At 43.3% G+C, this 14,040-nt stretch overlaps 1 protein-coding gene across 1 annotated transcript in view; it reads left to right on the forward strand.

Annotated features, from left to right (window-relative positions):
- Positions 1 to 14,040, forward strand: part of Kmt2a (lysine methyltransferase 2A) — an 80,085-nt gene that overhangs the window by 20,489 nt on the left and 45,556 nt on the right. Inside the window, 3 exon segments of the mRNA XM_042682906.1 lie at positions 6,384 to 6,453; positions 10,285 to 11,336; positions 11,338 to 12,942. Coding sequence (XP_042538840.1) covers positions 6,384 to 6,453; positions 10,285 to 11,336; positions 11,338 to 12,942 — 2,727 coding nt within the window.

Here is a 14,040-nt window from a genome sequence, read left to right on the forward strand (position 1 = left end):
ATTCCTTTAGCCTGGCTTCTTGTGTACATCTGTAATTCCAGCATTCAGGAGGCTGAGGCAGGAAGAGTTTGAGTTCCAGTCCAGTCTGCGCTGCATAATGAGAGCCTGTTTCCCCCCCCAAAAAAAATCCATTCTAATTAAGGACTAATAATTAGGCATGAAAGTCTTTAAAATACAACATCAAAACCTTAGTATTTTTTAGAGCGTGTAACAGGAGTCACAAAGGGACCTGTGCTAGCAGAAGTTATAGAATTCATAGAATAAATTCTCACAGGAGAGGTGTTACTCTTTAAACTACTGCTACTAAGATACACAATTTACCTCCTGGATATCTCTTCATCTTTAGTTGTTCTTAGTAATTCCTGGTTCTCCTGTGGCTTTCTCATCTGATTGAACTATAGATGATGATACCAACAGCTAGTTGCCTTAAGAAAATAATTTCAGCTGAGCGCCGGTGGCTCACACCCATAATCCTAGCTACTCGGGAGGCTGAGATCTGAGGATCACCATTCAAAGCCAGCCTGGGTAGGAAATCCATGAGACCCTGATCTCCAGTTAACCACCAGAAAACCGGAAGTGGTGCTGTGACTCAAGTGAGTAGAGCACTCATCTTGAGCTGAAGAGCTCAGGTACAGCGCCCAGACCCAAGCCCCACGACCAACAAAAAAAGAAAAGAATTTTAAAGTCTAGAGGCATGCCTCAAACAGCCCTGAGTTCAAATCCTACCACTATAAAAAGCTTTTTTTTAAAGCATGAGCAGGTATGAGCACTAGTAGCTCATACCTGCAATCTCAGGAGGCTGAGGTTGGAGGATGGAGGTTTGAAGCTAACCAAAGCAGGAAAGTCTGTAAGACTCATAACTCATTAACCACCAAAAAAGCCAAAAGCAGAGCTGTGCTTCAAGTAGTAGAGCAACTAGCCTTGAGAAAAAAGGCTTAAGGAGAGTGCCCAAGCCCTGAATTCAAGTTCCAGGACAACAAAAGCTCCAAAAACCTAGACCAAAAAAAAAAAAATCCATATATGCATTAGAAGTTTGTTTTGTTTTGTTTTGCTGTCTGAGACTGGGACTTCAGTACCTGCTGCTTTCACTCACTGGCCAGAGCGTTACTAACTGAGCTACGCACCGCACCGTGTGCGCACGCACGCCCTCCCACCCCAGCCCCTAGAAGTATTTTTGATACTCTGTATTTATTGGTGGTGTTTTCAGTTGAATCATTGAAGCTGATTTTGTAATTAAAGAAATTTGAGTTTTCAGACTCTTTTTTTTTTTGGCAGTCCTGGGGCTTGAACTCAGGGCCTGGGCACTGTCCCTGAGCTGCTTTTTGCTCAAGGCTAGCGCTCTACCACTTGAGCCACAGCGCCACTTCTGGCTTTTTCTATGTATGTGGTGCTGAGGAATAGAACCCAGGGCCTCATAGATACTAGGCAAGCACTCTACCACTGAGCCACATTCCCAGCTAGAGTTTTCAGACTCTTAAGATTAAAGATTTTGGAGCTGGGAATGTGGCTCAGTGGTAGAATGCTAGCCTTGAGCAAAAGAAGCTCAGGGACAGTGCCCAGGCCCTGAGTTCAAGCCCCAGGACTAGCAAAAAAATAAAAATAAATATTTTAGAGACAGGAGGATGCTAAGATAGTTTTTTTTTTTTTTTTTTTTGGTTGGTCATGGGGCTTGAACTCTGGGCCTGGGCGCTGTCCCTCAGCTCTTCAGCTCAAGACTAGTGCTCTACTGTTTGAGCCATAGCACCACTTCCAGTTTCGAGTGGTTTATTGGAGGTAAGAGGCTCATGGGCTTTCCTGCCCCGGCTGGCTTTGAACCTGGATCCTCAGATCTCAGCCTCCTGAGTAGCTAGGATTACAGGTGTGAGCCAGCGGCGCCTGATTACAGTTAGTTTTTGAAGAGTGCATTGAATAGCCTCCCGCTTAACAAGTGCCCTCAAGTGCCAAGGAGCCTGTTGACAGCAGAGAAAGGAGGACGGGAGCAGGCCTGCTAGGCCTTGTCCATGGGCCAGGGCTGCAGAGCTCGTTTAATGAAGAAATTGACAAAGTAGCTCTAGAACTTCCACTTTTAGCCAGAAAGGTGAAAAGCTTTTCTTTTTGTCAGACCTGGGGCTTGAATCCTCAGGGCCTGGGCTCTGTTTCTGAGTTTCTTTTGCTCAAGGCTAATACTCTACCACTTGAGCCACAGTGACTTCCAGCTTTTTCTGTTTATGTGGTACTGGGGAATCGAACCCAGAGTTTTATGCAAGCTAGGCATGCACTGTACCACGAAGCCACATTCCCAGCCCGTGAAGAACTCTTACATGGTGATCATCTTTCCTTTGACTATAGTAAATTGGGAAGCATTGTGGGACTTACTGAATGCTATCTATTTCACATGGAGGTAGGAAGGAAGGAACATTGAAGTCTTATCAGTTGAAATTGTATCACTGGTATAAGTAAGAACTGTGTCACACCTAATCACTGCAGATGCTTTTGGTCTCTGATTTCTAGCCATCTTCCCAGCCAAGTGAATTGACCAGAAAAGGAATGCATGGAAGTTCTTTAACTGGTTACCTTAAAGTTATGGGTAGGAGGAGTCATAAATTCTACATGTTTATCATTTTCATAATTAGATTTCACTCACATTAGATAGTTCAATTTGTTCATAATCACTAGAGGTGAAGTATTTAATAGTGTTTTATAGTGCTCAACTTGGCAAGGGTGATTTTGTATCTTTGAAAGTAATGAATTGTCAAAATCTTGGAGGTCTAGTCCCCAAAACAACATTGTGTTCCTGAAGGAGCAGGATTTTATGGCTCTTTCCTGTACTCTGTCTTGGGCTGCTGTGCTCATCATCGAAAGGAAATACATGTGTGAAGAATGGCTGACTGGGCCCAGTTCCCAGGACTTGTTGGGTCAGGTGTAGAGTGCCTATCTCTTGAGGTCTACCTAGGCTTATGTTGCTGCTGTGCCAAACATGGACTTGTTTCTTTTTTATGTATAGATAGAACTAGAGTCAAAGTTTTGATTTCCAGGCCAGGCTGAATCTTTTGGAAGGCAGGACTTTTACTTTGTTAACATTCTCCAGTGACCCACACATTTACAGTGAGTGATGGAGCCAGAGGGAAGCTGGTTGCTGATGGCAATGCAGTGGGTGCATCAGCTAGAACTTTTTTGAACACTCTTGCAGTATTCCTTCCCCGTGCTTTGGAAGTAGGCATTCCTTAGATGTAAAACTCTTCTGGAAAAATAGAAGTTTAGAGTTACAAGGCTAGCTCTTTTGATCTTAGCCAAGCTGTCTGCATCTTTTAAATAATAGGAACTGATTTAAAAAAAGAAAAGAAAACATGCTTCAGCTAGCTTCAGCTAGTTTCCAGTGGCTCACGCCTGTAATCCTAGCTATTCACAAGGCTGAGATCTGAAAATCACAGTCTGAAGCCAGTCTGGCCAAATAAGTTTGTGAGACCCCTATCATCAATTAACAAAAAATAAAAAAATAATAAGCATGCTTCAAGAAGTCAGCCTACTCATCAGTGAAGAGGAAGATCTTAGGCAGAAGTCTAGTTCTTTTTTTTTTTTTCTCCCACTGTATTCCTACTCATTCTAAAATGTCTTCTTTTCTAATCTTACTCCAACTAAGACTGGAAGGAAAACAAATAATGCTTCCTGTTAGGTTTTTTTTTAAATTCTTGGAAATTTTAAATGTTGATAGCTAAATTACTTCTTGACAGCTCTGTGATACTTTGTTGTTTCTGTTGTTTTAGAACACATTGCAGTTAGGATTGTGTAGGTATATTTTGTGAAAGTTAGAAATATACAAAGTAACCCTCTAGGGTTGTTGATGATGAACATAACTGTTTTCTCTTACATTTCTTATAAAGATTAGAAATTGTTCATTAGTTACTTTTTCAGTTGGTTAATATGTGAAATGGATTAGAACATTGTTCTAACCTGTTGAAGACAATGTAGGAGAGAAATGACTTGATTAGAAACTTGAATGATCTGAAAAATGGCTATCACATTGCTTTAATCAAATAGCAACTTTTGTACTGTAGATGATTTATTTGATGCCTTTAAACATTTATAATTTTAAGTTGTAACTAATATGATAGGGAGGTTATTGAACGCCAATAATGCCTAGACCCAGTTTAGATATGGGCTCTTATATAATGCCCGAATAAACAATATAAATAAATAAATAATAAGATACATATGCCCAATTTAAATACATGGGCTCATATAACAAAGGGCCCCCCCCCTTTTTTTTTTGGTCGGTTGTGGGCCCTCTACTCAACTCTGGGCCTGGGCGCTGTCCCTCAGCTCTTCAGCTCAAGGCTAGCGCTCTACCACTTGAGCTACAGTGCCACTTCCAGCTTTTTCTGCTTATGTGGTGTTGAGGAATCAAACCCAGGGCCTCATGCATACAAGGCAAGCGCTCTACCACTGAGCCACTTTCCCAGCCCACAAAGGGCTCTTTATAACAAATCATGGCACCTCTTTAATATCTCATCCATAACAGAAATAAGAACAATAAAATAAGATTATGTCACCTTTGAGTTTCCAGATGATTTACAAACCTTATTTACTATGTATAATACTCCAATAAATAAAGGTATCGAGAGAAAGATAGTAACTTTCCTAAGCTTATAGAGACCAAATGTACTGGAACTGAGACTAAAAACAGCCTTGTCCCCTACCCACTCTCCTCATCGGGGTTCACTGCTCCCCTCACTCCTGCATCTGATTCAGTGTTCTGCTAACTGAGGACCCACACCCACTGCTCTCTTCATTGGCTGCCTCACACCCACTACTCTCTCATTGGCTGTCCTACACCCACTGCTGTCCTCATTGGCTGCCCCAAACACACTACTGCCCTCATTGGCTGCCCCAGACTTATTGCTTCCAAACCCACTGCTCTTCTTATAGAAAAAAAAATAAATTTTTAGAGTATAATAAGAATTGCAACTGGGTGGCAGTGGCTCACTCACACTGCAATCTTAGCATCTCTGAAGGCTGAAATCTCAAGATTGTGGTTTGAAGTCAGCTTGAGCAGATATATCTATGAGAATCTTATCTCCAGTTAACCAGCAGAAAGCTAAAAGTGGGGGTGTGACCATCCTTGAGCAAAAAAGCTAAGTGAGAACCCAAAGCCCTGAGTTCAAGTTCTAGTACACACACACACACACACACACACACACACACACACAGAATTGTGTCAGTTGCATTGTTTCCAAAGGCTAGCTCCCAAATACTTTGTCCCTCAAAAACATTTAAGTTTTAAGAATTGAACTTGACAACTTGTCTAAAATTTTACATTTACCTTTCACCATATTCCTGATTGAAAAGCGATTAAGCAGACTAGCCCCTGATTCCAGCTTTAAATTAACTAAGAACTCTTCAGCAGAAAATCCACCGACATTGTCCACACTTGAGTTTAGCACCTGAGAGCAAAATGTGGGCTTTAAATATTGAAACTTGGTTATAACTAAGATTCAGGCAAGTTTGTTCTTCATTCCTTACTTTGTTCTAATTTTATGTGGATTTTGTTTCTGGAGTCTGAAGTTCTCTTTCTGTATCTCTAGAAAGAACTTTGAATAGTGAATTTCTGTTAATCTGCTTGCTTTAGTACAACATCATTCTTGAGTGCTTATCCAAAAAAGGTTAAGTGAATCTTTTGTATTTTGCAAAAGTAGGGTTAAAAGCTAGAGGTAGGGAGATGTTTTTTTTTTTTTTTTTCTTCAGTCTTTTCCAAGTGGAACTGAAAAGATGCTTCCCTGTTACTAGTGAAAATTTCACCCTGTGTGGTCAGTTCATGATTCCTTTCACCAATGCTGCTGCCCACCATTAAGTCTCTTATCGCAGGGCATTTTAAATGACGCCATAAAGTGCATGTGGAGAATCTCTGCATCAGATATACAGAAATCACATCTAAGTATCAATTCCTGACTTAAGGAACTGACAATTACAGCCCTTTCAGTCTCTGTTAATATTTAGTAGGTATATTACTCCCTGTGTATTTTTAGCTTTAAGTACTTATTGAAAAGCATTTGTTTTATTGGGGCTGTATATTTCTTCCATTACACTGATTTGCTTATTTGAATTAAAGTTGTCCTTTGTTTTGGGTTGTATCTGTAGTTTAAAATTTAGGACTATTCCTTTGTGTTATGTACTAAGATTGAGTTTTCAAAGTATTAATTAAGTTATTACACAGCTCCTATTTGTATAGAAGCTGTATGGCTGGGTCCATGTATTTTACTATGTTATTTTATAGTGTCCATTTGGATGATGGTTAATATGGATAAGCTAAGTTTCCAAATTCATTAGTCTCCTCTGGGCATTTCTTTGGGATTTGTTCACATTCATGTTCTTGATTCTGATTGTAAAATAATTTTCCTTTGTTGTAGGATGAGCAGTTCTTAGGTTTTGGCTCAGATGAAGAAGTCAGAGTGCGAAGTCCCACAAGGTCTCCTTCAGGTATGGCAACTGGGCACAGGATGTGCTTTTCAGTTTTATTTGTTAGGAGATTGAGAGGGGCTTTGGAGGGAGGAGTTTGCCCACCTTGGGCATAAGAGGTGGCTTGTGAATGAGATGTCTTTTGGGTGTGCTTCTCTGTCAGACCACGTTTGCTTTAGTATGATTGGTATGTTTCTCTTGGTCCTACTTGGGCATAGGAGTGAGGTTTCTTTCAAATGATTGGGAAGCCTGATACGCTTGAAGATAAGATCATTCTCAGATTTATACATTCTATATATTATATGATAGTATTTTTGCCTCTAGGAATAATTTGGCCGTTACTTTTTACAGATGAAATTTGGTCTGTTGTCAAAGAAGTAGAAACAAAATATTGGTATTTCATGAAAGTATTGGTACTATATTTTACCTGCCTCTTGAAATGCTGTATTAAAATAAAGAAACTAAAAATTATATGGGGTGTTTTATATTTGTTATTGTCCTCAGCAACAAAACATCTAGAACATCTTGAGTTTCCTAATTGAAGACCCTCAATGAAAATAACATTTGATGGTTCACTTAATGTAGCTGTGTGTAGGAGAGGGCTGGAGACCTTTTTATGGGAAAAAACAGCCCCTATCTTGAGATACTCTAGGTTCTTCTGTGGTTCTGCTTGATTTGATGTGGGTAATTTAATTTTTTTAAAAATGTTACGTTGTATAGTAATACAATTCAAACACTCAAGTTGACCATTTCTGTTTCCCAAATGGAAGTGGGATTGTCATTCTAGTTGGGAGGAGTTAGCCAGTGATGTCTGAGCACCTGTGCTCTCTAGATAGTGGCAATAGTCTCTTTAAGCTGTGATGAAGTCCAAACTCAAGTGATAGAGCACATGCCTAGCAAGCATGAAGCCCTGAGTTTAAGACCCAGGACAGCCATAAATAAATAAACCTTAAAACTTAATCCAGAAAGGGGATTTTAGGGACCCTCTGATCTAACTCCTCATCTACAGGAAACAAAATGACGGCAACAAAATATCTTTATAACGATGTGGACAGGGTGTGGATTGAGTGCTTAGTTGCTGCTAACAGCAGAGCTGGTTCCCTTCTCTTTTTCACTTTTTCTCTATTTTACTTTTTCTACTTGTTTTTTTTCTTTTTTCAACCTAGGACTTGAACCCAGAGTCTGGATGCTGTACCTGAACACTCTACCACTTGAGCCATAGCTCTCCTTCTGGGTTTTTTGGTGGTTAATTGGAGAGAAGAGACTTGCCTGCCTGGGCTGGCTTTTTTTTTTTTTTGCCAGTCTTGGGGCTTGAACTAAGGGCATGGACTCTGTCCCTGAGCTTCTCTGTGTTCAAGGCTTATGCTCTACCACTTGAGCCACAGTGCCACTTCTAGCCTTTTTTGTTTATGTGCTACTGAGGAATTGAACCCAGGGCTTCATGCGGGCTAGGCAAGCACTCTACCACTAAGCCACATTGCCAGCCCCGGGCTGGCTTCAAACCAGGATCCTCAGATCTTAGTCTCATGAGTTGCTAGGATTAAAAACACGAGCCACCAACACCTATCTTATTTTTTCAACTTGTCTGTCAAAAGCTTGTTTTTAAAAGTAGAGAAGAAGGGCTGGGAAGGTGGCTCAGTGGTAGAGTGCTTGCCTTGCATGCATGAGACCCTGAGTTCTATTCCTCAGCACCACATAAGCAGAAAAAGTCAGAAGTGGCTCTGTGCTCAAGTGGTAGAGTGCTAGCCTTGAGCTGAAAGCTAAGGGACAGCATCCAGGGCCAGAGTTCAGACCCCATGACCGACCCCCCCCCCCCAAAAAAAAAAAGAGAGAGAAAATTGATGATAAAGCTCTCTGAGAGGCTCCATTCTACTCTACACAATATAAGGCATCTTCCAGGGTTCTATGCAAGAGTTTTTGAATTCATGACTCTTCCAAGATGGTGTCCTATTGTTTTTCTTTGCTTTGTCAGTTTACCTTGAATGCTTTTCTTTTTGTAAACCATCTGGATATGCTTCATTACTTAAGAAATGCAATGTATTTTCCCTGTTGTCTCCTGGTCTGTTAAATTCGTTATGATTAGAATATATTGAGAATGGATTTGTAAATCCTTAAGCTGTGTGGGAAGTCTCATAGGTTATCTGAGCAATGCATTTATATTTAGAAAGCTCAACAATAGGTGGCTCAGTGGTAGAGCACTTGCCTTGCATACCTGAGGCCCTGGGTTCGATTCCTCAGTATCACATAAACAGAAAAGGCTGGAAGTAGTGCTGTGGCTCAAGTGGTAGAGCGCTAGCCTTGAGCTGAAGAGCTGAGGGCCAGCGTCCAGGCCCAGAGTTCAAGCCCCATGGACTGACAAAGAAAGAAAGAGGGAGGGGGAGGGAAAGAAAGACAGACAGGAAGAAAGAGAAAGAAAAGCAAGCAAGCAAGCAAGCTCAACAAGACCTTCGTTGATTTCTGTTAGAAAGGGACTCCATGGTAAAAGTGTTTGTATGGCTGTGATCTCTCCTGGTGCCTGTGAAGGGGGAGGTCTCGTGTTAGAATGTTGTCTGTGAAATACTGAAAAGGGAGAAAAGAGAAAATAGAGCATAGGCAGCCCTTAACTACTTCAAACATACAGAGTTATGAGAGGATTGCAGATGTAGCCGTTTGTTGTTTTTTGGAGTTTTTTTGGTCATGGGGCTTGAACTCTGGGCTTGAGTGCTGTCCATCAGCTCTTCAGCTCAAGGCGAGTGCTCTACTGCTTGAGCCACAGCGATACTTCTGGTTTTCTAGTGGTTCATTGGAGATAAGAGTCTCACAGACTTTTCCTGCCCGGGCTGGCTTTGAACCTCGATCCTCAGATCTCAGCCTCCTGAGTAGCTAGGATGACAGGCGTGAGCCACCCGTGCCCAGCTATAGCCTTGTTTTTGTAACTCTGTTGCTACAGAGTAAGTTGATGAGTGGCACGTTGAGTTTGCTGTATAAATTTTTAAGCAACTCCTTTTATTTAGATTAGTAGAGATCTGATCTAATAAATTGCTGGTTTGCTATTGCCATTTATTCAAGTTACATCTTCCTGTAAGTTGGTACGGACTAGTTCAAGAAGCCCTAGAGGGGAGAGAGAGCAGGTTAGCACCCACATCGCTGTGTCCTTCTTCACCAGGTACTGTGACGGCATGATAGTGGCCTTACTCTCGTCTCATAGATGAATATCTTTCTAGCCAACAAAACTTTCTTAGTTAGTTTCCTTCGGTAAAACAGGTTGAAGATAGCTCAGCTGCCCAAGAGCATTTTTCTGTGAAAGTTGGTATTGTTGTTGTTCAAATTTATTCAGGTTCTAAACTGAATTCTAAACTGAAAAGTTGAGATGACTTCCTAGAAGCATGTTCTTAAATGTTCCTCTCGATGGCTAGGGCAAGGCAGTACAGCTTAAAACAGCAACTGCAGTATTTTTGAATTCAGGGAAAAAAAAGTCTTCATCTAAGGTTGTAAGAACATCGGTTTTTGTTGTTGTTGTTGTTGTTATTGTTTTAAATTTTATTGTAAAGATGCTGTACAGAGGGGTTACAGTTACATGAGAAGAAGATCAGTTTTCTAGGTTCCTTACTCATTTGAAAACTTTTTATTGTTATCTTGGTTTTTATATCAAAAAAGTAATTAAACGTTCTTTCAGGTGGAATGTTATTTAACTTGCTTTCTTGGAGGAAAAATTTTGGTGAAAAGAAACTAAGCACAATTAAGATGTATTGACTCAGTAGACCCAAATTGAGTTCAGAACAGAACGGCCTGTGCTAAATTATATTCAGTTTCGCTAAGACCTGAACTACACGGCTAAATATATGCTCTTCATTGTTTAATTTCTATACACAGTTAAAACTAGTCCTCGAAAACCTCGTGGGAGACCTAGAAGTGGCTCTGACCGAAATTCAGCTATCCTCCCAGACCCATCTGTGTTTTCCCCTCTAAGTAAATCAGAGACCAAATCTGGAGATAAGATCAAGAAGAAAGATTCTAAAAGCATAGAGAAGAAGAGAGGAAGACCACCCACCTTCCCTGGAGTAAAAATCAAAATAACACACGGAAAAGACATTTCAGAGCTGCCAAAGGGGAACAGAGAAGATAGCCTAAAGAAAATTAAACGGACACCTTCTGCGATGTTTCAGCAAGCCACAAAGATTAAAAAACTAAGAGCAGGTAAACTCTCTCCTCTCAAGTCTAAGTTTAAGACAGGGAAGCTTCAAATAGGAAGGAAAGGGGTACAGATCGTTCGCCGGCGAGGACGGCCTCCATCCACAGAGCGGATAAAGACCCCTTCAGGTCTCCTCCTCAGCTCCGAACTGGAAAAGCCCCAGAAGGTCCGCAAGGACAAGGAAGGCACCCCTCCACTCCCGAAAGAAGACAAGACAGTTGTCAGGCAAAGCCCCCGAAGGATTAAGCCAGTCAGGATTATTCCTTCTTCTAAAAGGACCGATGCGACAATCGCTAAGCAGCTCTTGCAGAGGGCCAAGAAGGGGGCTCAAAAGAAAATCGAAAAAGAAGCGGCTCAGTTGCAAGGAAGAAAGGTGAAGACGCAGGTGAAAAACATCCGCCAGTTCATCATGCCCGTGGTCAGCGCCATCTCCTCGAGGATCATCAAGACGCCCCGGCGCTTCATCGAGGACGAGGACTATGACCCACCCATCAAAATTGCCCGGCTCGAGTCCACCCCAAATAGTAGATTCAGTGCCACTTCCTGCGGCTCTTCTGAAAAGTCCAGTGCAGCTTCCCAGCACTCCTCCCAAATGTCTTCAGACTCCTCCCGCTCCAGTAGTCCCAGCATCGACACCACCACAGACTCGCAGGCCTCCGAGGAGGCCCAGGCGCTCCCTGAAGAGCGCAGTGACACCCCTGAAGTTCACACCCCACTGCCTGTTTCCCAGTCCCCCCGAGAACGAGAGCAGTGAGAGGAGAAGCAGAAGGTATTCCGTGTCAGAGAGGAGTTTTGGATCTAGAACCACTAAGAAATTGTCAGCTCTGCAGAATGCTCCCCAGCAGCAGCCCTCCTCCTCCCCCCCTCCCCCTCTGCTCACTCCCCCCCCTCCCCTGCAGCCAGCCTCCGGCATCTCTGACCACACCCCTTGGCTCATGCCCCCCACCATCCCCTTAGCGTCACCGTTTTTGCCTGCTTCTGCGGCTTCCCTGCAAGGGAAGCGCAAGTCCATTTTGCGAGAGCCTACGTTTAGGTGGACGTCGTTAAAGCATTCTAGGTCAGAGCCACAATACTTTTCCTCAGCAAAGTATGCCAAAGAAGGTCTGATCCGCAAACCAATATTTGATAATTTCCGCCCCCCTCCACTAACTCCTGAGGACGTTGGCTTTGCGTCTGGTTTCTCTGCATCCGGCACTGCTGCTTCGGCCCGGTTGTTCTCCCCACTCCATTCTGGAACAAGGTTTGATATGCACAAAAGGAGCCCTCTTCTCAGAGCTCCGAGATTCACTCCAAGTGAGGCACACTCTAGAATATTCGAGTCCGTGACCTTGCCTAGTAATCGAACTTCTGCTGGGACGTCCTCTTCCGGAGTCTCTAATAGGAAAAGAAAAAGGAAAGTGTTTAGTCCTATTCGATCTGAGCCAAGATCTCCTTCTCACTCCATGAGGACAAGGAGCGGAAGGCTTAGCACTTCTGAGCTGTCACCTCTCACTCCCCCGTCTTCTGTCTCTTCTTCGTTGAGCATTTCTGTTAGTCCTCTTGCCACTAGTGCCTTAAACCCAACTTTTACTTTTCCTTCTCATTCCCTGACTCAGTCTGGGGAATCTACAGAGAAAAGCCAGAGAGCAAGGAAGCAGACTAGCGCTCCGTCGTCAGAGCCGTTTTCATCAAGTAGTCCCACTCCTCTCTTCCCTTGGTTCACCCCAGGCTCTCAGACTGAGAGGGGGAGAAATAAAGACAAGGCCCCCGAGGAGCTGTCCAAAGACCGAGATGCTGACAAGAGCGTGGAGAAGGACAAGAGTAGAGAGAGAGACCGGGAGAGAGAGAAGGAGAATAAGCGGGAGTCCAGGAAAGAGAAAAGGAAAAAGGGATCAGAAATTCAGAGTAGTTCGGCTTTGTATCCTATGGGTCGGGTTTCCAAAGAGAAGGTTGTTGGTGAAGATGGTGCCACTTCATCTTCTGCCAAAAAGGCCACAGGGCGGAAGAAGTCTTCATCACTTGATTCTGGGACTGATCTTGCTTCTGTGACTCTTGGGGATACAACAGCTGTCAAAACCAAAATACTTATAAAGAAAGGGAGAGGAAATCTGGAAAAAAACAACTTGGACCTCGGCCCAACTGCCCCGTCCCTGGAGAAGGAGAAAGCCCTCTGCCTTTCCACTCCTTCATCTAGCACTGTTAAACATTCCACTTCCTCCATAGGCTCCATGTTGGCTCAGGCAGACAAGCTTCCAATGACTGACAAGAGGGTTGCCAGCCTCCTAAAAAAGGCCAAAGCCCAGCTCTGCAAGATCGAGAAGAGTAAGAGTCTTAAACAGACCGACCAGCCCAAAGCACAGGTACTCCATTTCACCTAACCTCTGAGCCTCTTCTGTGGGCAGGTTTTAGTTTGGTCATGTGTTTGAGTTATACATAGTTAGGGGAATTAGGGAGTGGTGAGGTCCCGGGGGGGGGGGGGGGGGGTTGGGGGGAGGTTGTGCAGTATCCTTCAAGGACCTAACGTTGTATGTATAGGCAGCAGTGAGAAAGCATGAGGCATGGATGAGGAAACACGAGCAGCTGCATTGAGGCCACACACACACACACACACACACACACACACACACACACACACACACACACACACACACACACACACACACACACACACACACACACACACACACACACACAGCACAGTGCGACACTGAGCTGGAAGACAGGCTGGAACCGTACTGGGAAGCGTGGTTGGTGCCCCATGGTTGACTGGTGCAGTCTTTTTGTGATTTCATTGTGAGGGCACGTTTGTGTAGCCACACACTTGTACTGTCCTTCACAGGAGAGAAAACGGAAGCAATCCTTTGCCTCTGAATAGTGGGTGACTATAGGGTAAAAGGTGGTAGATATTGTGAGAATACAAATGAGAAACAGAAAGCTGAAGAGCTCAGTTACTTGAGACGATGCTGAACAGTTTTTACGGTAGCAGCATTTTTAAGTGAAGTAGTAGAACTGGGGAAATAGCTTGAGAAACCCACTCCAAAAGAAGGAGCTGGAGGGAAGGTGGCTCAGTGGTAGAGCGCTTGCCTTGCATGCCTGAGGCCCTGGGTTCGATTCCTCAGCACCACATAAGCAAAAAGAAAAAAGCCAGAAGTGGCGCTGTGGCTCAAGTGGTAGAGTGCTAGCCTTGAGCTGAAGAGCTGAGGGACAGCGCCCAGGCCCAGAGTTCAGGCCCACGACTAGACCCCCCCCCCCCCCAAAAAAAAAAAAAAGGAGCTGGACACTGACCTTTGCTGGGGAAGCCGGTTGATCGAGTAGATGCACATCTATGCTGAAAATACTGATATTTGGAGGTATTTTTGGCTAGTGATAGGAGCAGAAGTTATTTAAAATGTAAGACACTTGTTTGGAGCTGCCACCTTACATACTAGCATTTCCAGTTATTTATACTACTACTTTGT

This window comes from Dipodomys spectabilis, unplaced genomic scaffold, assembly GCF_019054845.1.
Source record: "Dipodomys spectabilis isolate Male_0828 unplaced genomic scaffold, ASM1905484v1 ptg000076l, whole genome shotgun sequence".
NCBI lineage: Eukaryota > Metazoa > Chordata > Mammalia > Rodentia > Heteromyidae > Dipodomys > Dipodomys spectabilis.